The sequence below is a fragment of the Magnolia sinica genome, chromosome 17 (genome assembly GCF_029962835.1).
Source record: "Magnolia sinica isolate HGM2019 chromosome 17, MsV1, whole genome shotgun sequence".
Classification (NCBI taxonomy): Eukaryota; Viridiplantae; Streptophyta; class Magnoliopsida; order Magnoliales; family Magnoliaceae; genus Magnolia; species Magnolia sinica.
Window position 1 is genome coordinate 12,725,970 of NC_080589.1, and position 27,862 is coordinate 12,753,831.

General features: G+C 40.3%; 1 protein-coding gene across 1 annotated transcript; it reads left to right on the plus strand.

Annotated features, from left to right (window-relative positions):
• Nucleotides 1–717: 717 nt before the first annotated feature.
• On the plus strand, nucleotides 718–13,368 carry LOC131231027 (electron transfer flavoprotein subunit alpha, mitochondrial). The gene is made up of 8 exons (XM_058227104.1): nucleotides 718–1,041; nucleotides 3,636–3,818; nucleotides 3,904–4,115; nucleotides 5,047–5,210; nucleotides 10,313–10,471; nucleotides 10,949–11,001; nucleotides 12,604–12,744; nucleotides 13,071–13,368. The coding sequence occupies exons 1-8, from the start codon at nucleotides 733–735 to the stop codon at nucleotides 13,140–13,142; spliced, it is 1,293 nt and encodes a 430-aa protein (XP_058083087.1). The 5' UTR covers nucleotides 718–732; the 3' UTR covers nucleotides 13,143–13,368.
• The last annotated feature ends 14,494 nt before the right edge of the window (nucleotides 13,369–27,862 follow it).

The following is a 27,862-nucleotide window of genomic DNA, read 5'->3' on the forward strand; positions in this document are numbered from 1 at the left end:
AGGGCCCATTATATATATATATATCCTGAAATGTCTGTTTTCCATCCAACCCGTTGATAAGGTCAAAGAAACCTAATTAAAGGGATAAAAGAAATATCTGCTTGATCGAAAACTTTTGTGGCCCACATATAGTATTTAATGGTCAATCACCACTGATTCCTATGGTACGGTCCACTTGAGATTTGAATCTGTTTTATTTCTGTGCTCACATGCTAAAAAGATACGTAAAAACGGATGGACAACGTGGATATATAAAACATATATCAAGGTGGGCCCCACGGTAAGGGCCGCACCTAATCTGCTCCGGCAACATGAAGCTCGGTCAAACCCACGTGACGTTTGTGAGTGTGTGAAACCACTCCGTCCATCATATGCGCGAACTTCTCTACTATAGAACATGAGCCCAAGACAAAAGAAAGCCGATACTAAAAATCAAGTGGGCCACACCACCCCGGACAGTGTAGATGAGTACCTGCCATCCAAACTTTAGTGGGCCCACCGTGATATTTATTGCCATCCAACCTTGAGTCCCACCAGGATGGAGGGAATTTTTTTTTTTTTCAAATATCAGCTCGATCAGAAACTCCTGTGGCCCAAATAAGGCTTCAACGGTAGGCCTCCCTATCGCCACCTTTTGCTATGGTGTGGTCCAATTGAGTTTTGAATTTTCCTTATTTCCATAAATAAATCCTAATATGAGCTGGTGCAAATGATGGACGGAGTGGATTTCACATGCATCACGTTGGGCCCCCACAAAGCACTGTGCTGTACTCGTTGGAGGAAAATCGTGTCGTGTCCATCGCGACATATGAAAACAAAACAAACTCCTTGCGCCGTTATCTTCTCCGACGCTTCTACTCGCGCGCAATCTCCTCATCGTCAGACACTGCAATAAAACAAGGATCGGCAAACCCCCAAAACCCTAGAAACCTGATCAGGGAAGGGAAAATGGCAGCAGCTCTTCGGATGCTCAGATCTCTTCGAACCCGTCCATTTCATGTTTCTCCTCTATCTTCATGTCTCAGCCCTATTTCCAGATTCGTAAGCTCTCTTCAACTCCCAAAATTCAATTCCACTTCAAATCCATCTCAACATCAATCCTCATTTCTCGTTTTTTACGATTTATCGAACTGTAGCTCCACGAATTCGTGTTTGTTTATTTATTTTTATTTGATGTTTCTTTCCACAAATCCATGAATTTCACTGCATAGTTTAGAGGGGAAATTTTTCCCAGAGCCTGTGCGATAAAAGCTCTGTGGGGCCCACCGTGATGCGTGTTTGACATCCACTCCGTCCATCGTGCTCATTTTAGGACGCGATCCCAAAATTAAGGCCGTTCCAAAACTCAAGTGGGCTACAACACAGGTAAAAAGGGGACGGGAATGCCTACCATTGAAACACTTCTTGGGGCCCACTGAAGTTTTGGATCAATTCTTAGGCCATAGGGATAATTCAGTCAATTCGGTTTATGTACATGGGATAATCAAGATCTAATCCATTAGTTATGTTGATTTTAGGTGGATCTTCATTAAGCTACAAGTGTTCTGATTAATTAGTGGTGGGTCACCTAGATCTTGGCCTTGAATGAGTAAATCATAAGGTTAGGCCCAAGATTTAGGTGATCAAGCGTATTTGATAGCTTCCTAAGGGTAATTAATCGAATTTGTATGGTTCTTTAGAGGTAACACCCACGTATATCCTAGGATCGAGTATGGTGAAAATGTGTTTCAAATAGCACCTGTAGAGTACGCTACGTAGCATAGCGTGGCCATAGCACTACTTAGCATCTCAAATAGCGTATGCTACAGCTACATAGTGCGTAGCGTCCGTAGCGTAAGCTACAATGTATTTTTTTTACTATTTTAGTTTTTTATTATTTTTTCACATTTTCTTTGTTTCTAATGTTGAGGAATGTGACACTTGTATTGTACTTGATACTTTTAACCTATGGGATTTTTATTTCTTTTCATAATTATGACTTGTGGTTTCAATTAGACATTATTAATTAAAGTGCTTTGCTTAGAAAGTTGTTGATGTGGTAATTATTTGATTTGGCTTATATATGTGGATTGACTTTTGATAAATGATAACTAATAACTTTTTCGAACATGCTTATAATTGATTAAATGAATCATCATTTAGGCATTTTTATATTTTTTTCTTTCTTTTTCACTATTTATTATGTTTATCCTATTTTAAATTAAAAAATAGAAGTATCGTGTAGCTTACGCTACATGCTACGTATTTATGCTACACGCTATAGAGGGCTGAGCACTACGTATCACGCTACCACTATTTAAATATATGAGGTGTTACAGTATCGTTACACGTTTTGCTAGCTGTGGATACAGAAACAATATTGATATCACTGATAATATTGCCGATAATCGGAAATGCCTGGAAACATGAGGAAAACAGTGGTATTTTTCAGGGAATCTTCAGGAGATGCCAAAATACATATATTTGCATATTTAGGAATAAAAATTGCGAAAAGAACACAAACATAATAAGTTTCCATTTAATGGGGGCATAAAAGCATGTGCCATTGTAAGAAATCAGTCCAACCATCCCATCCATCCCATCTATCCATCCGGCCATCGATCCAACTATCCAACCTTCAATCTAAACATCCATTAATATGTTAGAATATCGACAACACAACATTTCACTGAGAAATTGTCGACAACTGGAAAGGAAACAAAAGATTGTGGCCTCGATATCCCTCATGTTGAGATAATAATAACATCGCGATATAATTGATATTATCGTTGACAAATTAAACACTACATAGAACCATCCACCCATAAAAAAAAATATATTTAAGGTTTTTTTTTTAAATAAATATATTTTTGGTGATATTATCGAAATATTGCCAGTACACTGGCAATACAAGCGATACCTGGAATTTACATAGTCGAAAATATTGGCAACATCGATACATTGGCAATACTAGTGGCACCTGGAATTTACACAGTAAAAACTGTTGGCTATATTGATACATTGGCGATACTTAGCAGTACATTGCTGATACTTGGAATTTCTGATACTGCCAGTGTTCTTGGTATCACTACTGGTGTTATCGGTATTGCCGAGCTGGAGATACAGGTAATATCGGGGATATTTCGATAACAATGGGAATACTTCGAATAATGGATGAAGCTTGGGGCCTGTTTGGGTGCCACCAATCTCTCATTGAATTTTAAATCTGCAACATTTTGTCACATTTGTTGGGAAACTCCCTCCACTTGTTGTTTAAAAAAGAAAAAGAAGATTTGGCAGAGGCAGTGATTGATTGCGTCTCACACAGCTGTACTTGTGTGCCACATGTGAGGTTGGAACCATCCACCAGACTCACCATCATGGTGAAGGGCCTTCCTAAAATTTCAGACCCGTTTTATTAACTAGTGGGCAATAGTCTTGCCTTCAATTCTAACCTTCAATTCTAACCATAGGCATACTTCCAACAAGCACTGACACCACCTTGATTAAACCTGTTTTCCTGTGGAACCGAGACACTCCCTAGATATTCTGGTACGCACTGGAATATAGCAATAGTATCTTGGTTTATAAGCTATCTAAGGTAATTGCATGCACTATTTACTCATTATTTCTCTCTGATTGTTATGGTCATGTAGATGAGCACATTGGTTATAGCTGAACATGAGGGTGGGTCAGTAAAACCATCGTCAATGAGTGCACTAGCGGCTGCTGGAGCTGTTAGCGAAGGAAATTCTATTTCTGTGTTGTTGGCTGGCTCAGGTCCATCTCTTCAAGAAGCTGCTTTGCATGCTGCCTCAAGTCATCCTTCAGTTTCCCAGGTAGGTTTGTTTTATTTTATGTGATTGGGTGGATAATTACTTGTTTGTGGTAGTTGAATATTTAGCAACTTCTCTTTGCCTCTAGGTACTTGTTGCTGATACAGATGTATTGAAGCATCCTCTTGCTGAACCATGGGCTGAACTAGTCAATTTGGTTCAGCAGAGTGGCTGTTATTCGCATATTGTTGCCGCTTCTACTTCGTTTGGAAAGAACATACTACCACGAGCTGCAGCTCTTCTAGATGTTTCCCCAGTTACAGATGTCATCGGAATTTCAGGACCTCAGTTGTTTGTCAGGTTCTCTTGGATGCATCTTTCACCTTGAATGGATTTTTTTACTTAGTGAATGTGGTAGTTTTCCTGTGTTATATTACCCTTGTGATGGATAGTACTGATTTTACATGTAAATGCTAGATAGGATGTTGATATTATTGTTTACTATTTGATGTCCATATTCTATCAACACTTCTTTTTTTCTTTTTTTTGGTTTGTGAATACGACTATTTCATGGGCATTGAAGTGGTGACAGTTGCCTGGAGATCAGGATGCATCATTGATTGGATCTGGGAAATATGTAGTGTTTTAGGAATTGATTTTATGCATATTATATGTGGTTCCAAATGCCAATGAGGTTGAGTTCACTCTGTCTAAAAACAGAACATGTAGGCGTTGTCTTTGTACCAGGCACAATGCAGTTCTATTTTCTATTTTACAAAATTTTCCTTTTAACAGAAGAAAAAGGAAGCTATCTGCACAATTATTTTACTAGGTAGAGAAAAGGCATGCAACAAAAGGATGTCATTGTATCATTTAAAAAAAAGGATCATTGTTAGCCATTACATCCAAGGCCTGTGGTTTTCCTGAATCGTAGTTCATTTTTGGTTGTAAGATTCTTCTAACCAAGTGTCCCACTTCAAATCACTCTCTGGACTTGTAATTATGTTCCGGCTTCCTAGCTGTTTTTAGCTTGCTAAAATCTTGAAAGAGATGCTTCCTGCTCCTTCACCTGAACCTGTTGTCACTTTGTCCTGTGCTTTGTGCGGCTATAAGATTACTCTTTTCACGAACATTTAACTATGCCCTTGATTATGCACTTGTGGAATGCTTTAACTGAGTAGTCCTTGATATATATATATATATATATATATATATATATATATATATATATATATATATATATATATTTTTAATATCTAGATTGGACATAAGGTATGCTTCTATCTGGCAGGCCAATTTATGCTGGAAATGCTCTCTGTACAGTTCGATACACAGGTGTGGCTCCTTGTATGCTGACCATTAGGTCCACATCATTTGCCTTGCCCTCGGTTCCAGCTGATTCACGATCTGATCCAGCACAAATTTCCCAGGTTGATCTCTCGACCTTTAGTGAAGGTCTGTTTTGTCCTTTCACTACATTATGGCCCTGTGCATTTCTGTGGATGGTTTACTGTTCATTGCTTATTATGTGATCATAAATAACATTGTTCCTTGAGTTTATATGATTTATTAAGCTTTTTTTTATTTATTTTAAATTATTTCATTTAATTTCTAAAACACTTCCTATTGCCTTTGGATCACAACGAGGGATACCAGATTTAACGCAAACCCATGTTTGAACTTGAAGCAAGTTCAACATAAATTTGGTGTCCAAACCAGAAGTACTATAAGAAACCAAAAACAATAAAATATTCAATAAGCAGGAGCTAAGTCAGCTCTTACAAGGTTCCACCAGCAAAACATTAGCAAGCCTGTAAATTCCGGCAAAAAAGAAAAAATCTCAAGTATCTCTGCATACCTAAGAAATTCCTGCCAAATCCCTATCAACGATTTGAATCAATCCTCTCCTGTTTCTTCTCTTGATAATTTATGAATTTCCATCATCATCATCGTCGTCGTCGTTGTCATCATCATATAAGGCTTACCAACTACTTGGGGTCGCCTACAATCATTTGCCACCATGCCATTCTATCAAGGGCCATACCTCAGTTAGACTATAGGTTGTCAATTCTTTTCTTATTACATTCTTGTCATTTCAGGCCTTCCTCTTGCCCTTTTAGCGGCTTCAACTGGTACCAACTCACTCCAACTGGCGCAGTTCTTGGTCTCTGTTGCACATGACCCAACCATCTAAGTTTGCTTTCCCTCATTTTATTACCTATTGGTGTTACTCATAAGTTGCCTCAAAAGCATTCATTTCCAAACTCATCCATCTCAACATCTTTATTTCAGCTACACATCCTATGAACATGTTGTTCCTTAACTGCCCAACATTTTGTTCCATAAAGCATGGCTGGTCTTATATTGGTCATTTTGGGAAAGTTTTTTTTTTTTTGGAAGATTGAATTTTATTGAAGGGAGCTCCCCCCCCCCCTCCCCACACACACACACACAAAAAAACCTCATTTTTATTCCTATTGTTACTAAAATTGCACTCGATATACTCTGTTTTAGTGCAACTATTTTTTAATCCTTTAGATTCTAGAGCACACCCCTCCATAAATGAAACTTTATGGACAAAAACTAATATGTACAAATAGACTTGAAAGAGGGGCCTTTCAAAAAGAAAAAATGAAAAAAATGAAAAATGAAAAAGAAAGACACTGAAAAAGAGGGCTGCTAAGAGGATCCAACGCTAAGAGATGCTCACCATGTTTTATTTGGTAAAAATGGGTCGACGTGTTCCTATATGTCTGCACAGCCCTGTGCTTAGGCTGTATTATTTATTTTTCTTTTTTCTTGGGCGACTTAATCATTCCATTATATGTCACTTTGAATTTTCTATGTACTAGCCCCAAGTGGAAATATAATGGCAAGGACAGTATCTTATTCTCCAAAAAGGATGGTGCTACATGATTGGTATGTTCTTCAAGCAGCAACTTATTTGGAAATAGAACGAAACCATTATTATCTCGATGAAAGGGGGATAGCTAGAAAAGGTGCAGTCTTTGGTTTTGTTTCTAGCTGCATAATGAGATGAGGGGATTAGGGAACAAAAGAAAGGAGCAGCCAAAGGATGTCAATTTGAGAAAATCTTAGCTATATGCCAAAACATTACGCATCAAAAATAGAAAGATCAGAAAAGGGAAAAAAAAAACCATATTACGGAAGTAAGAGGATGGTTGGACTGAATGAGTGTTGTTTTATTTTGTCCCAAGACAGAAAGGCCTGTTTGTGGAGAAAAATGACGCCATCCACATATTGGTTAGTCCAAATCCAACTTGTTTGACCAATCTAATTAAAAAATATAATTAAATTAAAATACAAAATAATACTGTCATTTTGTATCAAAATATAAAAAATTGAACAATATATATTTTTTGAAAATTGATAATTGTATTCCTTGAAGGCCCAAAAATAGGCAAATCCAAGGCTCAAGTGGACCATACCACAGAAAGCAGCAGTGGAGACAATGACACCCACTGCTAAAACCTTCCTAGGGTCCACCATGATGAAGGGGATAGCTAGAAAAGGAGCAGCCAAAGGATGTCAATTTGAGAAAATCTTAATTATATGCGTAAACATTGTGTATCAAAAATAGACAGATAAGAAAAAGGAAAAAAAAAAAAAAACCATGTTACAGAAGAATGGTTGGACTGAACGAGGTGTTGTTTTCTTTTGTCCCAAGACAGAAAGGCCTGTTTGTGGAGAAAAATGACGCCTTCAGGCCCACTATTATCAAAATGCATCATCAACAGGCCAAGAGTGGCCAGACAATCTCTCATCAGTGATGTGGGCCCCATGATCTTTTGGAAAAGTTTGTGGGTCCTAATGGCAATCTGTCTGATCTGTGGACCCATATGGTGGCTAGACTATTTTACATAGGTAGCAAGTTAGATAAGGGCTTGTTTGACATTGTAGATTTACTACCATGAATTTACAAAATTCGTTGACTGGCAGTCATCGGGGATTTTACAAATCCATGGATTTTGCAAATCCTCACCCTCCCAAATCCATGGATTTTCCCCAAAAATTTTCTTCCTTCCAGAGTTGTTATTTACCAAATGCACAAAATGAGACTCCTAAAAGCAATAAAGTCTGCCCTTGCTATTAATGCCCCCAAATCAATGGATTTGTAGCTTGACCCCAAAACAACAGCCTTTAGAATGTGCTAAATCTGAATTTTCGGCAAACCCATGAATTTGCAAATTCATGGATTGCCAAATCCATATTCCCATTTCCTCAATCCCAAACCTTTCCTTAGTAATTTATTTTGCAAGTTTCAAACTACGTTAGTTACTTTAGGAAGCTTAGCAGTAATTAGCAGTAAAATCTAGGCCCTTTTTTAAAAGGAAAATATGGACCATTTTCTGATTACTTGCTGTTTAAGCTATCAATCCAAGGAAGGTTTCTCAGTTTGGTGGCAGTCTAGAAGAATACTCTGTATGTACATGTTCAGCCATGTAAACCTACACATAATATTGTTTGAATGATGCTTCATTGCTGTTCTATTCCAGGATCTGGAGACAGATTTATCAATGATGAGGCTCCACCTCATCAATCAGTTTTGGAGCCATTCCTAACTGGTTTGCTGTTCTTCTGTTTCTCTTATTGTTCTTCGCATCTGTGTCCACTATCGGTTTGGTAGATATGTCTTCTGGTAATTCTTGACACACATGTTACCACTTACCACTGTTAGCTGAAGCTGCCGTTTCAATATTCGATCAGCAGCAGTTTCTGGACATGTTAATCTAGAGGTTAAAGGTAAGAAGAATGTGCTATTTATATTTATGACGTGCCCATCAGCTTGCTGGATTTTCAGTTCTGCATCAAATAGTCATTTGCGAACAGACCTGTTAATCATCCCTCAACCTAGAACATAGAGGATGTCCTGCTAGAGCACAAGGTTGAGTATTAGGGCATGAAGAAACAGCATGGTTTTACTTTTGGACTAGAGGCTCTTGGACCATCTTTCTATTGTAGCTCCCCTGCATTTAAAGTTCCAATGTCCAGTAATGAAATTCTTTTCGTTAATTGTTCATCATGAAAATGTTAGAAAATCGACATATGTTTAAATTTATGTGGATGAGCCGCCACTGCTTAAGAAATAGCGGAAGAAAAGGCATATTATTCCAGCCCTTAAAAGTTAAAAGACAACCTGTTGTTCTAGACCCCCATATCACTCCCCTGAAAAATCTCCACCTTCCCACAATCTCTCTCAAACCTTCCCTTCCTCAATTATCTCTCTCCGTCTATGATGCACATCATAAACGAATGCCTCTCTAACTGTCTAGCCAGCACTCCTTCTATGATGCTCTAGACCATTCCCCGATCTCTCTCACATCATAAACATATGCCTCTCTATCTAGCCAGCACCATGCTTGGATAAATAGGGTTGATGTCAAAAAGGCAGTTGACCATTGATCCTTTGCTGAGCAATCATGACAGCCGACCCTGAATAGCTGGATGGTGAACTCATTATAAAATTCTAAACCTACTGTTTGATCTGTTGTCTTTGATTATGTATTAGTGTTTCCTTTATCCTTTCCCTTTATGGATAACTCATGGCTGTATCTTCTCCTCGGCTGTTTTCTAAAATGGCTCTTTGTATATTTATTCTTATGGCAATTAATATTGGACACTGGATAATTCAGAAATGAGGATTCCAAAGATGGAATACGACAATATGAATAGTTTGGCACATTTCATACTTTTTTTTATTTTTATTTTTATTTTATAAAGATGCTTATATTATGTTAAGAGGAATTATACGATCCTTGACGAAAGGATATTTGTCGCATCATAGACAATTTAGTTTTGTAATAGTGGTGGTCATTGGCTTAGAGGTCCAGACTGTCGGTCTGATTGGCGCCCCCATGGATGGACCATGCCCTGAAACCTCCTTGATTAAAGATCCAACCATCCAATCTTTGGATGTTTTCAGTTGAATGTGGACCATAGCTATATTTCTTTTTGAACCATCTCTTTTCAGGTCACCAGTTGAAAGGCTAGGATTACCCTATTGTGATATTTTTGGGGCATGGTTCATCCGCAGTGGGGCCCATCAGAACTGCCAGGATCATTAAATGATGGATCACTCTGTTACAATCTAAAAACTAGAGGGTACTTTGGGGCAAGGATCATAAGATTCGTCTTCTGTGAAAATGCGTTAGGAATTATGTACAGAGAGTGCTCTTCTGAAACACCTCAGAGCTTTTTATACGCAAACTCATTTCCGTTCCGTACCAGCTTATTAGCTTTGGTTGACTGTGTTGCACTGCCTATACTTTGGGCGCTATGTTTTCTTAGCACCATACTTCTCAATGGCTTCTGTGACCACTAATGCTATTCCGTCCACGATCTCTTGTGGGTGTTAGTTGTGAAAGAATTTGATTATCCACATGCCCCCAGGGTTTTCTCACAATTAGTTCGGGCTGAGGGTTATAGGTAGGCAATGATAGCTACCTTGTTTTACAATTAGACGCTATGTTGTCCCTCCATTAGTTCCTACAGTGTTGGTATATGAATACCTTAACAGTATAGTTTCCTTTGTGCAGTGACTCTAGGGCGATCCAGATGGTTGAAACTTGAATCTCAGGATACAGAACGCCCAGATCTGGGGAATGCTCGGGTTGTTGTCACTGGGGGCAGGGGACTGAAAAGTGCTGAGAACTTTAAATTAATAGAGAAGCTCGCAGAAAAGCTTGGTGGAGCAGGTTTGTGATCTATGAATCTTCTGCATGTGAGCCAATCCATTGGTTTCTGTTTATGCTTGCTCCCCTTATCGTAAATATGTGGATAGCCAGTGTAGTAGATCAGACTCAACTGTTGGCTGTTGTGTGCTCGCATGGTTCTCATTATATTATTACTGTACTATTAGATCAGACTCAACTGTAGCTGTTGCCCGTTGGTATGGTTCTCATTAAATTCTAACTCACACACAGCATCTCACGCATGCAGTTGGTTGTAGATGGCAAGCACGCGCTCTCTCTCTCTCTCTCTCTCTCTCTCTCTCTCTCTCTCTCTCTCTCTCTCTCTCTCACACACACACACACAGAGGGAGGGAGGGGATTTCACAATTTTCAATCTTGAACTCTGGGGTACAATTTTAAATGACTTAGAAGATGCATGAGAATGACTTGGACCTCATCATTTTTGTTTTCTGTATTGATTCTTGCTATCTTGTTGCTTAGTTGGAGCTACTAGGGCTGCCGTTGATGCCGGATTTGTTCCTAACGAGCTTCAGGTAACTCTCCATTAATTTTTAGCAATTTCACATCATGTGAGAGGAAGAATCATACTTGGTGTATTCATGCTATTAGTATCTCTAGTGCTAGTCAATTGCCATGAAACCTGCCTTGCATGCCATTCGCAGGTGGCTCCAAACTATAACTGCATGCTGCTGTCTTAAAATGTAGAAGTTTGCTGAGCATGAATGCTTTCTTGACACATACTTTGCATGTGGACACCGTGGTATTAAAAAATGGTTAACAGTGGAAAGTGTTACGTGATACTGAGTTGTAATGCCCATTCTGAAAAAAAAAAATGGTCCATATTGGCCATTATGGGTCCCTAGTGATCCATTTCAGGGCTAATATAGTTTTTTTTTTTTTCCTTCAGTTGTTTCTTTTTGAATGTTATAGGGCCGTAATGGCTGTTAAGGCCCGTATCGTAACAGCCATCATGGCGGCCGTTATGGCCATCGTTACCTTTGTTGAATACCTCGGTGGACTCACATAACAACTTGTCACTTGTGTGGGACATCTGAACCCTATATCACGAGAGCCCTACAATTAGATGACATGGACCATAAGTAGGCCAGTCTACTCATCAGGCCAGCTGCAGATTGTAACTTTTGCTGATCTTTTTAAACTGACCATTGTTTTCCCACATGTCCCTCACCTGATGAGTCAATAAGCCTGAGTTCTGGGGCCAGGTTATCTACACAGCTGGACCATCTGTTGGCTTTGATTCTGTTTATGGACTAGAAATTGCAACTGTTAATGTTCTTTTAGCAAAATGGAGCTATTGCAAAGAGCAGTCCATCATCATCATCATCATCCTCTGAGCCTTTACTCCAACTAATTGGGTTCAACTACACAACTCTTCTGCCATTCTACTCTATCAAGGATCACATCCTCAGTTAAACTGTAGGTCCTCAAATCTTTTCGTACTACCACCACATTTGTTCTTTTGGGCCTTCCCTTACCCTTTTTAGAGCCTCCAACTTGAACCCACCCACTCCTAAGCGGTGCAGTTCTAGGTCTGTTGCACATGGCCAAACCATCTAAAGTCTACTTCCTTCATCTTATTAGCTATTAGTGCTGCTCATAAGCTCCCTCGAATGCATTCATTTCTAATTCTATCCTTCCAATTCTTGCCACTTATCCATCTTAACACCCTCATTTCAGCTGCACTCATCCTATGAACATGGTTTTTGCTTAACTGCTCAATTTCTATTCTTCAAAGTATGGCAAGAGCAGTATGTAAGGATCCTTAACATCTTCTTGACTGCTTCCACTGTCATGTTAACAGCACAAATAAAGGGTATGGATATTGATAGCCACCTTGACTGATACATACACCGTTTTGTTTCTACACATGGTAAGACAATGTAACTACTTTGCACTTTGTATTTCCAGAAGTAGAAATGGTGGGTGTATCTCAGTCAAAGTGTAAAATGTTGGTTCCTGTTGTCATTAGGGTTATTTTCGCAAAGGACCTGGTAATCACAACCATTGATCTATCTGATCATGTTTATATTACCCTATACTAATATGCGATCATCTCTGAGTTCTCTTTTTATCATGATCTTTTAATGTAATTGCATCTGTCGTTTCCTCTTAAGGTTGGTCAAACTGGGAAAATTGTTGCCCCAGAGTTGTATATAGCATTTGGGGTCTCAGGAGCCATCCAGCATTTGGCAGGAATGAGAGATTCTAAGGTCATTGTAGCTATAAACAAGGATGCTGATGCACCCATATTTCAGGTGATGGCCGAACTCTTGAATTTATTACAGAGCTTGTCCTGTTGTGTGATGACCTTGATGTTCACCAATTACCATTGTTTAAGATTTATCAGCTACCTCCAATGTTGTCAAATCACATAAGCCATCAGCCTGGGCTAATCGCTTATGCCATCGCGTAATTGCATGAGTGATCGCTCAGGCTGATGGCCTTTTTTTTTTTTTTTTTTTTTTTTGAAAATTGAAAAAATAAAAAAATTGGTTAAAAAAATAGAAAAAATGAAGAAAAACTATGTATAATTCTATGTAAGTTTTGCTAATTCTCAAACTAATGTTACCTTGAATTGCAGGTTGCTGATTATGGGCTTGTAGCCGATCTGTTTCAGGTTTTGACTGAGCTGCTAGAAAAGCTTCCAGAATGAAAGTAGCCTGTTTATTCTAACTTCCCCTCTAATACATTCATAAAACTAAATTAGTTCAGATGAGATGCAAAAGGATAAGAAGAGGTGCTCGGCATCGTCCAATAAACCGGGCCTATTCAGCTCAAGATCTCAGTCATCTGGTATATGGCAATTTGCCAAATCTCACTGCCATTTTCAAACCGTTGCCCATCGTGTAGTGTATCAGAGGGTGACATATCCAATCTCAGCCAATTGTTCATATTAATTATTTTTTTGGGTGTGTTTGGATGCTCGATTGAACTAAATTACAGTCATCTAATTCAATAGTTTGACAAAATGTCCAAAGCTGGGTGGTACCGCTTGTAGTGATGACCAAAAGCTTAAGTGCAATTACATGCATTTCAAATGGCAATTTGAAAATGTAATTTCCAGTTAGAAGCTAGTCTATAACTATAATGGAGCTGGGTGGGCCCATTCTGGTCATTTCCACTTGTGGAAATGGATAATTGCAATTCAGTTCCATTGAGCATCCAAACAATGCCTGTGTGTATGTGTGAACTTCACCGTATTCCATTCATAGATCGGTGCAGTTTTTGAAGAGCTATGTAGCAGCACACGCTTGATGAGGCATGTGTGAAATCCATGCCAGTCATCATTAGAGGCCCATTGTCAGTCTGTCCTGGCAAAAAAGTCCTGTTTGTTCAATATATTAAGGCAGGCCACAACTTAGGTTGTTGGTTTAGGATGTTAGATTTATGGTTAAAAATTAATCAGACTAAAACAGAATACACAGTGCAATTTTAGTAACAATAGTAGTGAGAATGAGGAATTAGTTAAGATTGCTAACTCAAAAAGTTTCTCAAAATGACCGCCTTTGATTTCTTCCTTTGATTACTCATGAGGTTGTAGAAACTGAGAAGCATGTTGCGCATAGAATTTAAGTTGGGTGGAAGAAATTGAGATGTTGCTCTGGAGGTTTATGAGATCATCATGTACCACTTAAACTGAAAACGGTAATTTATAAGATAGAGATAAGTTCAACCATGCAGTGCTTTATGAGCCATAATGTTGGGTAGTTAAGGAACAACATGTTTATAAGATGAATCTAGCTGAAATTAGGATGTTGGATCAATGTGTGGCGAGATTGGTAAGGATAGAATTAGAAATGAGTGCATATATGGGAAATTACATGTGGTTAATAAGATGAGGGAAAGTAGACTTTGATGGTTTGATTACGAAATTAGTATGACTTGAAGGCTTTAAAATGGATAGGAAAAGGTCCAAAAGGACATGGATGAAGGTAGTAGGAAAAGAACCGATGCTCTGTGATCTATGTGAATTTATAGCTCGTGATAGAGTGGAGTGGCTGAACAGGATTGATGCCCTGTGATCTACATGAATTTATAGCTTGTGATAGAGTGGAATGGCTGAACAGGATTCATTTAGCTGACCTCAATTTGGATAAGGGTCAAACATTGATGAAGGCTATAAATTCATAACGTTTGGCCCCTCTAGAGGTATTGAAAAAAAAAAAAAGGATTGTTTCTGCATTTTGAGTGGATCGGATCGTGTCCGCCTCCTGTTTTGGGGGTCTCGAAAATTGCAACTGGGCCATAGCCGATTTGTATCTATCATAATATCGGCACCATCTGATCGTCCATCATTGAATCGTCTTCAAGGTTCGACATTTGTAAAATGTTTCTGTACCTGCCTACATGACTTTGTTGATGGTCATATGGACCACCTAGCCAATGTTGCCAAAAATTTGCAGCAGAAAGGTTTAACATGCAGCAAAAATTTTCTTACAAATGTCATGGGGCATATAAAAAAAATCACAATCATAGGACAATCCTAACCCTTCGATTTGCCAATAAAAAATCGACAGCTCAAAGACAACAGTCAATATCTAAGTGAAAGCTTGGCCAAGATCCTTGCTTACCATTTTCTAATCTATGGGAAAGAAAAGACCAACGGTCCGGATCACTAAACCATGTGCCCCTGTGCAAAGTTAAGAAGCTCGAGTGTACTACCGTCCACCACATATTCCTCTTGAGGATCACATAATTCCAAAATCTTTTGGGTCCACCATGTCTTTTATGTGAATCTACTCCGTCCATCAGGTGATAACTACTTTTCTAACAGTACACGCAAAAGATAAGCCCGATTAAAAACTCCGGTGGGCCCCACCAACGGGAATAGTGTAAAATTGCTCCCAAAACCGTTTAGTTCACAGGGTGTCGCCTGCATGAGTTTTTGTATCAGGCTCATTTTTGTACTTCTCTTCGTCATGGTGAGTTAGACCTCATGAACGGGTTTGATGTAATCTATACTACATGGTGACTCCACTCACAAACCTATGATCCCATCCCATTCCCACTGTTTCATTTGGTGTGGCCCATTTGAGTATTTCGACCTGAGGCCATAACATCTAGGTTAGAATCTGATGGATGGAGTGCATTTTACATTTACAATGTGGTGGGCTCCACAGACAAGGGTGGTGTTTTGTGCACTGCGTAGAACGGGTGCGGCTTCGGCGGATCCGGATCCACCGAGGTGGGTGGATCCCTGACTTTGGGGCCCACCTTCATGTATGTTACTTACATCCACTCAGTCCATCCATTTTGAAATATCATCTTAGGCTGTAATCCTAAAACAGAAGCAAATTAATTTTCATGTTGACCACACCATAGGAAATAGTGGTGATTGACTTTTAAAAAATTCTCGTGGGCCACGAAATTTTTCGATCAATCTGATATTTATGTGATCCCTTCATCTAGGTCTTTGTGACCTTATCAACAGGTTGGATGGAAAACAAACATTCCGGTGGCCCCCAAGAAGTTTTTAATGGTGGGCATTCAATCATCACTTTTCCTGTGGTGTGGTACATATGAGACTTATATATGCTTTATTTTTGGTATAGAACTCTAAAATGATCTTTTAAAACGGATGGACGGCATGGATGTAAGTAACGTACATAAAAGTAGCCCCTACAGTCAGGGATCCACCCACCTTGGTGGATCCGGGTATCCACCGAAGCCGCGCCCGCGTAAAACTAGAGGAATCCGGTCGTCCAAAAATCTCTCTCTCTCTCTCTCTCTCTCTACAGTACCAAACGGCAGGTGCATTGCTTGTAATCTTACTCTGATAGATTCCAATTTCGATTTTTTCTTTTCTTTTCTTTTTTCAAAGCAGCGATAACGAAATTCTTCAATCCCAATATATCCGGATTGATTTTCTATGACAGATGAATTCTTAATGTATACATGAGTTCGGAAATCATTGGTTTGATGAATTTTAGCAATGCATATAAGAGAAGTGATCACATGTCGTTTGCGACATGGTAATTCACCATGTTGGCGACTCACAAGGACGCATTGGCGCGCAGTCCAATCGACTGATGACCTAGGATACGTTCCTTGGGTCGCCATGCAAACATTGATGGGAGACGTGGAATTTCCCCTCTATGTGAATCATTTAGGAATTTCCACAAACACAAGGGATACCAACAAAAGTCTGTAAGTCAATCCACACAACCACAACCAATGTATCTAAGAGAGAAAATAAAGAGAAGCTGTCTGCAGCTGTTAGTTATAGCCCTGCTTTGTTGGAAGCGGTGATGGATTTGTGCAAATCCAAAACCGTGTGAGCATCGTCTGAGCTAGCTGTGCTAGCTGTGAGATTAGATTTTCTTTCTAAAATTAGATTGCTAGCTGTGAGATTTTTCTAGCTGTTGAGATTTTTTCTAAGTTTACTCTGCTAGCTAAGAGAAGATAAACAGTAGATTTTTTCTAGATTTTTTTCTTTCTCTAGCTGCCCCTGGGATGTATCTGGACAGGGATAGATTAGTCTTTTTACGTAACAAGAAAAGCCTATAACAGCACCGTGTATTCATTTCCATTTCAATACAATTCTAATAAAGCAGCATATCACTGTTTCTTTTAAAGTTTATTTTCTGTTTTTGAGGTGGCTGCAGCCACTCGTCAGCAAAGGATTGGGTTTACAACCCAACAAACTGGTATCAGAGCCGACGATCCTTGGGCCTCATCAGCAAGAGGCAGATCCTGCACTCCCGGTTTTCAAAAAAAAATCAGTTTTGAAAAAAAATCAGATTGCTGTTTTTTTTTTTAAAAAAAAAAATCAGATTGTAAAAAAAAAAAAAAAATAAATCAGATTTCAGAAGATTTTTTTTTTTTAAAAAAAATTTGTTCTTTTAGTTCATCCCTCTCTCCTTAAAAAAAAAAAAAAAAAGATGGCCAGCACCATCCAACCGCAGGTTCCTAAGTTGTCAAAGGACAACTATGAAAAATGGTGCATCCAAATGAAGGCGTTGTTCGGGTCGCAAAAACTATGGGAGATCGTCACCGATGGGTATGTAGAACCCACTATGGAGGAAGAAGTCGCCTTCACCAACGAAGAAAAGACCGCTCTCAAAAATCAAAGGAAGAGAGACAACAAGGCTTTGTTTCTCCTCTATCAAAGGTTGGATGAGTCCACCTTCGAAAACATTGTCGAAGCAATATCAAGCAAGCAAGCATGGGATACCCTTGGCACCGTCTTCAAGGGTGTAGATTGAGTGAAGCGGTTTCACCTTCAAACATTAAGAGCCGAGTTCGAAGCGACTCATATGAAGGAATGTGAGAATATTACTGATTATTTTTCACAATTACTTATAACTGTTAATAATTTAAAAAGAAATGATGAGAATATTGAAGATGTCTGAGTTATTAAAAAGATACTTTCATCCCTCACAACCAAGTTTGAGCACGTGGTTGTGGCGATCGAAGAATCAAAAGATATTGAAAAACTCTCCATTGAGGAGCTGATGGGGTCATTGCAAGTTCTTGAGCAACGAATGCAGAAGAATGCTAGTTCCATGCTTATGAAACAAGATTTGAAGTCAAGATTGACTTTGAATGATAATAATGGTGGATGTGGAAGTTTACAACATGGTGGATGTATTGCTAGCAATCGCGCAAGAGGCAGATGGTGCAGATACCAACAAAGCCATGGCCAAAACCAGCAGAAAAATACCAATTTTCGTAGAAGAAGAAATGGTAGAGGTAGATCTATGCGTGGACGGGGAAGTACAAAGAACATCCAATGCTATAATTGAAATAAGTTTGACCACTATGCATCTGATTGTTGGAGTTAGCCGGTGAATCAAGACGAGTTATCCAACCATGCCGAAGCATCAGGCCATGAACAAGAAAGCTCCACACTTCTCCTTACACAAGAGAAAGATAGTGATCAGCAGGATGTATGATATCTCGACAATCACATGTGCGGCCACAAGAAACTCTTTGTGGAACTCACAGAAGGAGTTCATGGAGATGTAACGTTTGGAGACTCATCAAAAATGCCAGTGCAAGGTAAAGGCAAAATCAAAATCTTTCAGAAGAATGGTGTTCCAAACTATAACTCCAATGTGTACTATGTGCCTAACATGAAAAGTAACATATTGAGTCTCGGACAACTCCTTGAAAAAGGGTATGTCATACACATGGAGAACTCTTCTCTTTCCATAAGAGATATGCATGGACGTTTGATTGTAAAAGTCCAGATGGCGAAGAATCATATGTTTCCTCTTCATATAAACACAATGCTTGAGAAGTGTTTGTATGGAAAAGTAAAGAATGATTCCTGGATGTGGCATCTTCGCTTTGGCCATCTAAACTTCAATGGCTTGAAACTTCTGTCCTCATCAAGCATGGTGCATGGCTTGCCTACCATTGAAGCTCCAGAACATGTGTGTGAGGCGTGTACACTTGGGAAACAACAAAGAAACTCCTTTCCAAGTGGAGTATCCCGAAGAGCAAAAGAACCGTTGCAGTTGGTTCACACTGACATCTGTGGACCATTAGAGCCAATCTCTCTTGGAGGTAATAAATACTTTATTACCTTCATTGACGATTTTAGTAGAAAGTTGTGGGTGTATGTAATCAAAGAGAAGTCTGCTGCTTTTACTATTTTTAAAAATTTTAAGGCCCTTGTTGAAAAAGAAAGTGGTCTTAAAATAAAAACCCTTAGATCTGACAGAGGTGGGGAGTACACCTCAAATGTTTTTCGAGAATATTGCAGGGAACATGGCATTAAGCAACAACACACTGCAGCGTACACGCCACAACAAAATGGAATTGCGGAACGAAAAAACCGCACCATCCTCGATATGACGAGGACCATGCTGAAGGAGAAAAGTCTGCCAAAGAATTTCTGGGCAGAGGCAGTTGCATGTACTGCCTATCTGCTCAATAGGTGTCCAACCAAGAGCGTCAGATTCCAGACACCGCAAGAAGCATGGAGTGGATACAAGCCGAGCGTGGCGCACCTTAAGATCTTTGGGTGTGTCGCCTACGCTCAAGTTCCAGAAGCGAGAAGAAAAAAGCTTGATGATCGTGGCGAGAAGTGCATCTTCATCGGCTACAGCGAAGAGTCAAAGGCATACAAGCTCTACAACCCACTAACCAATAAGCTGGTGGTAAGTAGAGATGTAGTATTCTGCGAGGAAGAATCTTGGAAGTGGAACCAGGAAGATTCGGCCAAAGAAAGTCAGGTTGAGGCCGAAGTATATGAAGAAGAGAGGCATATGAATCAGGAGCAGACACCCACATCACCCCCTTCGGATCTCAGAAGTCCAGGAGTACGCTTCATATCTCCTGGAAGTATTTCATCAAATCAGAATTCATCCAGCACATCTTCATCCGATTCTCCTTCATCCTTGGCTCCTATTAAAATGAGAAGCCTCAACGACATCTATGCAGAAACTGAGGAAGTGAATTTACTCTACCTGTATGCAGACCACGAGCCTCTCACATTCGAGGAGGCTGTGAATGAAGAATGTTGGATAAAGGCTATGGAAGAAGAGATTCATGCCATCGAGAAAAATCAAACATGGGAGTTGACCTTACTCCCTAAAAGCCAGAAGGCCATTGGTCTCAAATGGGTGTATAAAATCAAGAGGAATGCCGATGGTAAGATCGAACGATATAAAGCAAGGCTCATAGCAAAAGGTTACAAACAGAAATATGGGGTAGACTATGAAGAAGTTTTCGCCCCAGTTGCTCGCCTTGACACTATAAGAATGATTATCTCCCTTGCAGCTCATCACAGTTGGATGATCTACCAACTGGATGTGAAATCTGCATTCTTAAATGGGGTACTCGAAGAAGAAGTATACGTTGACCAGCCTGAAGGCTTTGTCATGCAAGGGGAGGAACACAAGGTGTATCGGCTGAAGAAAGCCCTGTATGGGTTGAAGCAAGCTCCTCGTGCTTGGAATGCACGGATCGACGGTTATCTTCAAGAGAATGGTTTCGTCAAATGTCCATATGAGCATGCCGTCTACACAAAGAAGAATGCCCATGGTGATATGCTTATCGCTTGTTTATATGTTGATGATCTGTTGTTCACTGGAAACAGCCAGGAGATGTTTGAAGAATTCAAGCAGGCTATGTTCAAAGAGTTCGAGATGACTGATGGTGGATTGATGTCCTTCTTCTTGGGCATTGAGGTGAAGCAACAAGTCGGCGGCATTCACATATCCCAGAAGAAGTACACAAAGGAACTTCTTGAGAAGTTTCAGATGGCCGACTGTAAAGCCGTAAATACACCTGTTACAACAGGCCTGAAGCTCACGAAAGATGGAGAAGGAAGAAACGTCGACTCAACCCTATTCAAGAGCCTAATCGGAAGCTTAAGGTACCTCACAATCACTAGGCCAGATATAGTCTACAGTGTTGGGCTTCTAAGCCGATATATGGAAGCCCCAAAAGAGTCACACTGGCTAGCTGCAAAACGAGTACTGAGGTATATCAAAGGGACTATTGAATTTGGTCTTTTTTATCCGTACAATGATGAGGCAATGCTGTATGGATACTCTGATAGTGATTGGGGTGGTGACCAAGATGAAAGAAAAAGCACCACAGGCTATGCTTTCTATCTTAGGTCGACAGCATTCACATGAAATTCAAAGAAGCAGACTGTGGTCACCCTGTCCACATGTGAAGCTGAGTACGTAGCAGCCTCATCCACTGTATGTGAGGCGATCTGTGTTGAGAAATCTGCTAAAAGAGCTGAAGCATTCGCAGGAAGAATCCACAGTCATATATGTGGATAACAAGTCGGCAATCGAGCTAGCTAAAAATCCGGTGTAGCATGGAAGAAGCAAACACATTGATACCCGGTACCATTTTCTGAGAGATCATGTGAAGCAGAAAACGATGAAATTAGAGTATTGTCATACTACGGAACAGGTGGCGGATATTTTCACAAAGGCATTGCCGACAGATGCATTCAAACGACTAAGAACGATGCTCAGAATGAAGCCGGTTTTGGTTTGAAGGGGAGTGTTGGAAGCGGTGATGGATTTGTGCAAATCCAAAACCGTGTGAGCATCGTCTGAGCTAGCTGTGCTAGCTGTGAGATTAGATTTTCTTTCTAAAATTAGATTGCTAGCTGTGAGATTTTTCTAGCTGTTGAGATTTTTTCTAAGTTTACTCTGCTAGCTAAGAGAAGATAAACAGTAGATTTTTTCTAGATTTTTTTCTTTCTCTAGCTGCCCCTGGGATGTATCTGGACAGGGATAGATTAGTCTTTTTACGTAACAAGAAAAGCCTATAACAGCACCGTGTATTCATTTCCGTTTCAATACGATTCTAATATAGCAGCATATCACTGTTTCTTTTAAAAAAGTTTATTTTCTGTTTTGAGGTGGCTGCAGCCACTCGTCAGCAAAAGGATTGGGTTTACAACCCAACAAACTGGTATCAGAGCCGATGATGGGAAACCACGGAGTGGTCAATGAACTCCACTATGCATGAATGGGAATACAAGCTTTCTTCTCAAGCCAACACTTGCTTGAGGATTAATTTTTCATGCATGAACGGGTCGTAGTTATTCAAACAGCTGAGCTCAGTAGCGTGGGCTTGTAACCTAAGCAGGGGCTTTAAGGTGGTGATGGACGGTTGTCCGGCCCAGTTCAGTAGGGCCCATGAGCTGTGGTGCTAGCTCGCCCATTCCACGAAGGCATATTGAGCCATGCAACCTAAGTTGTCTTGGAGTAGGAGGCACTCCTGATTTTTATTTTATTTTATTTTTTTAATTAGCCCACCACATGAGCTAAGGACCTGATGTAGGCCCACTTTAGCCTATGAGCAAAGGGACTGGGCTGGAACTAGGCACCCTCTTCAGTCTTCCACCACAGGCTGGGTGGGCCCTCCTCACAGCTTTAGGCTGGGCTTGGACTTATTAGCTTGGCCCATTTGTTAGTTTTGGACCTGGCAAGAATCGCCCAATTAATTTTCTGGGTTGGCCTTAGCGTGCTTGGATTCATACATGGTTAGAGTTCTATCTAGCAAACATGCCCTTCAAACCAGTCAGGTAACATGCATCTTGCATCTGGACGTTGGTTTAATGTCCATTTCTGTATGCATATGTGGCCCACTTGATCAGCGGATGAAATTGGGATTTAATCAATTTTCAGCCATTCGGGCCTGGTTAGGCCAAGGCCCAACCAACTTTTTAAGTTTGGCTCAGGCGTGCTGCACTACGCCCATGCTAGGCTTGGACAAGGCATGGGCCATTTCGCTTTATAGTGTCCGGCCAGTCCATGCTATGTGTGCTCAACAATGTAAAGGTTACCCGTCCAATTATTGGATCTTGCTGTCCACAACTTAGCCATTCATATCGAGGACCGCTGCATCAATGGTTCTGATTAGTGAGTGGTCTTTAATCCTTGAAGACTTTAATTTGGGGTGCTCAAAGATTCCCTAAATCCATACTCATGTGTAGCATAAACCTCATGCATGTATCCATATGTGCCCATCTGGCACACGTGTATGAGATCCAAGCCATTTATTAAGTGGATCCCAGTTTTTGTATGGCCTGGTACCTGTGGACACTCCACCATAGAAGAGTTACCTTAAGAATAAAGAAATAATTCCCATAAACCTTGTAGAATAAAGGGACCCAGTCAGGAGTAATTTTTATTCACCGACTGGAACTGATGATAATGAAGGGATTGTAAGATCTGTGGTCCGTTTGGATACTATTAAATAAGTACATTTTCTAACTTATATAAGTTAATAAGTTACTTTTGTTAAGTTTGATTATTAAACTTCAATTAAGTAGCTTTTAAGATAAAGTAATTTATTTTCTTTAAGTTTTTTTTATTTATTGCTTTTCAACTTTCAAAAGTTACTTCCTTACCAATACCTCGGTGTTGAAACGAGGTATCTTTCACTCAAGTCTACCACTTGAGTTATGGACCAGGGTTTGTGACAATGTGACACAACTTAGGGAATATAATCTTTGTGGCCATGAACTCCTAAGTTTATGAGATTGGAAAATCATCCAATGAATGAGTAGATGATCAAGTGGGCCCCGCATGATGATGACCCATATTGAAGTGGTCCCACGTGATGGACGATTCACATCAAAGATCCGCCCTTGATGATGAATGGCCCTACATCCAAGGCGAGCCCCTCATGATAGGCAACTCACATTGAAGGGGGGGCCCACATGATGGGCAACCCACATCAAAGGTGGGCTCCACATGATGAACGATTAGTAATGGTGGGTCCCACATGATGGGTGATCCACATCAAGGCATGAGACCACCAAAGTTTCTTTAATGAACTATGCACATTAAAGGTCGGCTCCTAACGATGAATGGCCCACAACCAAGGTGGGTCTTGCATGATGGACAACCCACATCAAAGGTGGGACCTGCATGATGGATGCCCGCATCAGAGGTGGGGCCACATAATGAACGATCCACATTAAAGGTTTGCCCCACATGATGGATGATGGATGTGAGGGTAACCAAACAGACTTTAATGAATGATCCACAGTAAAGGTTTGCCCCATAATGATTTATACAAACTAATGACTCGATATCAACAATAAAAGATTTACAAAATTCAATATTTGAAAAATATTAAAATGCATTTAAACATAAGCCGCAAAGTCGCGTAGCTTCTCTTGGCAACCATGCATCCCTGGCGATTATACCCGGCTCCTCATCAGTTTGAACCTGAATATCATTTAAGCTACCTGTGCTACCTGTATGGTTATATATTTGATGGATGAGTAGCCAACTCAGTGTGAATTCCCCTCAAGATTACACACTCCCGCCTTAACTAAGCATAGTTAAAAACAACAAGACATTCAAAACAATACATGATGTAATCTTATTTAAATGTATGGATGCGTGAATGCACATCGACCTGGGGATGCTCATCCAATCGGACTTGGGCTCGTCACCTATGCAAAAAACTGGTCACCAGTGTAGCATATATCCCATACAGCATGGCGCCAAGTCATCGTACATATCTCGTACGTAGGTCACTAGCATAGCATAACTCATACAGCATAGTGACCAAGGGTCGATAGCGGGTAGTCTGGGAGCTAGCGAAACGATACCTCACTAACCTAAGTGCACGTATTACAGCATCCAGAATTAGCAATCCGTCATCGCCAATATCCTATGAATGAATGATTAGCCAAACTATTATTATTCCAATTACAATCAGCCAATTTAAGTAACTCAAAAGTCACTACGAGGGGCTCGTCACCCAGCGTAGGCCGACAGCTCGGGCATAGTGTCCCATGACCACCATCCCCGGCTCATGAGGCTACCACTTTAGGATGTTTAATAGAACCCGTCAACTAATGGCTAATCATATTTAGTATATGAGGCTTACCATCGCATGGTTAATTGCACAAAATAAAATATCGAACCCATATAGGGCAAATACCAAAACAAAGTCACGTAGGACGAATATCAAAACTAAGCCACATCGGGCAATTATCAAAACTAGGCCACATAGGGCCAATATCAAAACCACCCGATAAAAGACTATCCTAAAAAAAAATCACTTAGACACAGCAACCCCTGGATGACAGGCCCACATCAATAATCAGTTCAAATCATCACTCAATAACCACTAAGTCGAAGGTCCATTGCAATTAGGGGTGCACACGGGTCGGTTCGGTCCGGTTCTGGGGTGAAACCAGAACTGAACCGTTCCCAACGGTTCTAGGATATTTGGAACCAGAACCGAACCGTTAGCACCCTAAAACAGAACCGGAACCAAACCGTTAAAACTAGTTCGGTTCCACGGTTCTGGGCTTTTTATAATCCAGCCCAATTGCATGTTTTATTTTGTAATCTAGTCCATGTCCATTCTTGTTGTGACCCATTTGATGATTGGTTTAGATATTGTATAAGGTGTGTTAAAATACATTTATGAACAGTCTCGGAATTCAAGGGGTCTGCGATTGCCGATTCTGTAAGGCATGTTCTGGTTGTGGGGAGGTTTGTGGAGGAGGTCGGAATCGAGACGGTCTCCAATGATTTCTTCTGTGCTTTCCATGAGACGAGCTGGCATTTCTTTAATTTGGATCCGGTAATGGATATGGAGAGTGTGAAATTGGAAAGAGAGCTGTGAAGAAAATGCGATGCAGCTTGAATTTCATGTCATTCTACATGTCTGATGAAATTCCTCAACTAGACATTGTTTTTCTCAAGCTCGGTTCAACTCTACCCATGTCATTTAGGTGTGTAAGCACTGCTGTGGATGGGAGTGGTGCCTGGAAATTGTACTGATCTAACAATCCGAACCATCCAACTTCCCACATTTCTCCATTTAAACAACCCACATTTAGTTACTGATTAATAAATTCTTATTGAATTTTGGTAAGAAGCCAGCAGAACTTGGAACATTCTGTGAGCTTGCTACACAATAGAGAAAATAATGTAATTGTCATTGCTGGCGTTTTAAATTGAAGAATGTTTGGAATAAAGAGATGGGAGTCTACCATATTCAAGGTTTTAAAATTTAAAACAAACATTTATGGAAACAATCAAATGGTGCATTGTAAACCATAAATCATGAGTCAAATATGGAAACAATCAAAGGGTTCCTGGTTCTGTTCCAAGTTCGATTCTAGGTTCAGTTCCACGGTTCGGTTCCGTTCTACATACCCCCAAACCGAGAACCGAACCGATTACATCGGTTCTTTGATTTTTGGAACTGGAACCAAAACTGGTGCACTCTAGAACTGGACCAAACCGAACCGTTTGGTCAGTTCCGGTCCGGTTCCACGGTTCTACCAGTTCGATGTGCACCCCTAATTACAATCATAACTAATCGAGTTATATCCCAAGTATGCGTATACATTTATAGGTGGGGGTTTCCCACTGATGTACCACTTTAAGTCCCATAAGTAATTCACAAATAATCCACAATCATAAAATAAATGTGTAGGATAAACATTAAGCACGTAACATAGCAATTCAATTCCAACAATTAACACATGTGATTATAAAATGAAAATGTAAATTATCAATCGAAATTAAAATAAAAACTATCACTTAGTATAACGCCCTGAAAATTGAGAGTTGTGCATACATTCGACTCCCAAGTTCCCGGGTATCACTCATAACCAATTTTACTATTTTGTGTTTAATCTAGTTTAATGAGTAGTATAGAATTACTTGGAACATGAATCGCAATCACATCTAGTCTACTGAAATGGAAGCGGCTAATGTATACAAGTCCACAAAATATAACAATGGGTCGCACAAGGAGTCGCCTAGTAAAAATATAAAAATGATATGTCCAAAAGAATAGTGCGCTGAGTCCCCTACTCAGCAATCCAAGTCCGCCCGCGAAATCTACAGCAAACCGCCCATCAGTTGGAAGTAAGACAGCTCGTCCTCCTCATCAATGCTCGCGCCACACGGCTCATCGAACTCAGCATCTCCTGCAGCTACTGAAGAGTCTAGTTGGTGTTTTAAAACACCGTCCCAGAGTGGGAGTGAGTGATCAACTTAGTGGGTACTATTAGTCTTAAGTTTCAACAAGTATCAATTCTATGATGAATTTAAATGAAGGCATACATTCACAGATCCCTAAGTAGTCTTGTTAATGCATATGCATATATGGTGATATGATGCATGACCACACAACAACACTCCCTTAAGCAACTTCGTCTAACGATCGCACATGACCAACACTCCCTTATTGCGACATCAACTGCCGAGTCGCCAACCTAACTAGTGCGATGTGATCGTGATCGTGTTAGCCGAGTTTTTAATTAATTTCGTTCATCTAGCAGATTGGGAAAACTGGTACACCCCACGGTATCAATGCCCTCAATTAGTTGCGAGGCCAAGGCCCCTCAACGTGCAAGGCTAAGACCCCGCGATCCTTGATCCCATCGAGTTCCCCATCACCGATTTCAAGCACATGGGGAGTGCTAAGAAGTGGGATCGCTCGCTGTCACTACGGGGATACTCGTCACCCCAGCGTAGGCTGATAGCTCAGACACAGTATCCCATTCCACCATGCCCGGCTCTCGAGACAGTGGATCGGTTTCAAACGGTTATCAATGGGCTTCAATGGACGAAGGGTGTCCCGGGTTCCATACAGGTGTGAGTAGACATGGTTAACAAACATGGCTGGTCAGTAAGTGGACTAGACCATACGAGTTCAGGCAAGTATGTGACGGACGATATTGGGTACAAGCGACCCATGTAGTCCAACACTGTCACCCATTCGCATCCGCCCAAACCCGCTGGTCTAGTCACAGGATAGCCTTACCAACGGGACCACATTCTCCCACCTTAGTTCCCTGACCAACCTAGGGATTCGATGGTATTCAATAACACTTCAACAATTCAGGATTCATCTTCTAACACAAGTAAAGTGATGCACATAATACATCAAGCATAAAATTTA

Bases quoted from the DNA above. Each gene is read 5' to 3' on its own strand.
- LOC131231027 (XM_058227104.1), top strand. From the start codon at position 733: ATGCATCACGTTGGGCCCCCACAAAGCACTGTGCTGTACTCGTTGGAG. The intron at 11,002-12,603 runs GTAACTCTCCAT...TTTCCTCTTAAG, and splicing joins TTGTTCCTAACGAGCTTCAG to GTTGGTCAAACTGGGAAAAT. The intron at 12,745-13,070 runs GTGATGGCCGAA...CTTGAATTGCAG, and splicing joins CTGATGCACCCATATTTCAG to GTTGCTGATTATGGGCTTGT.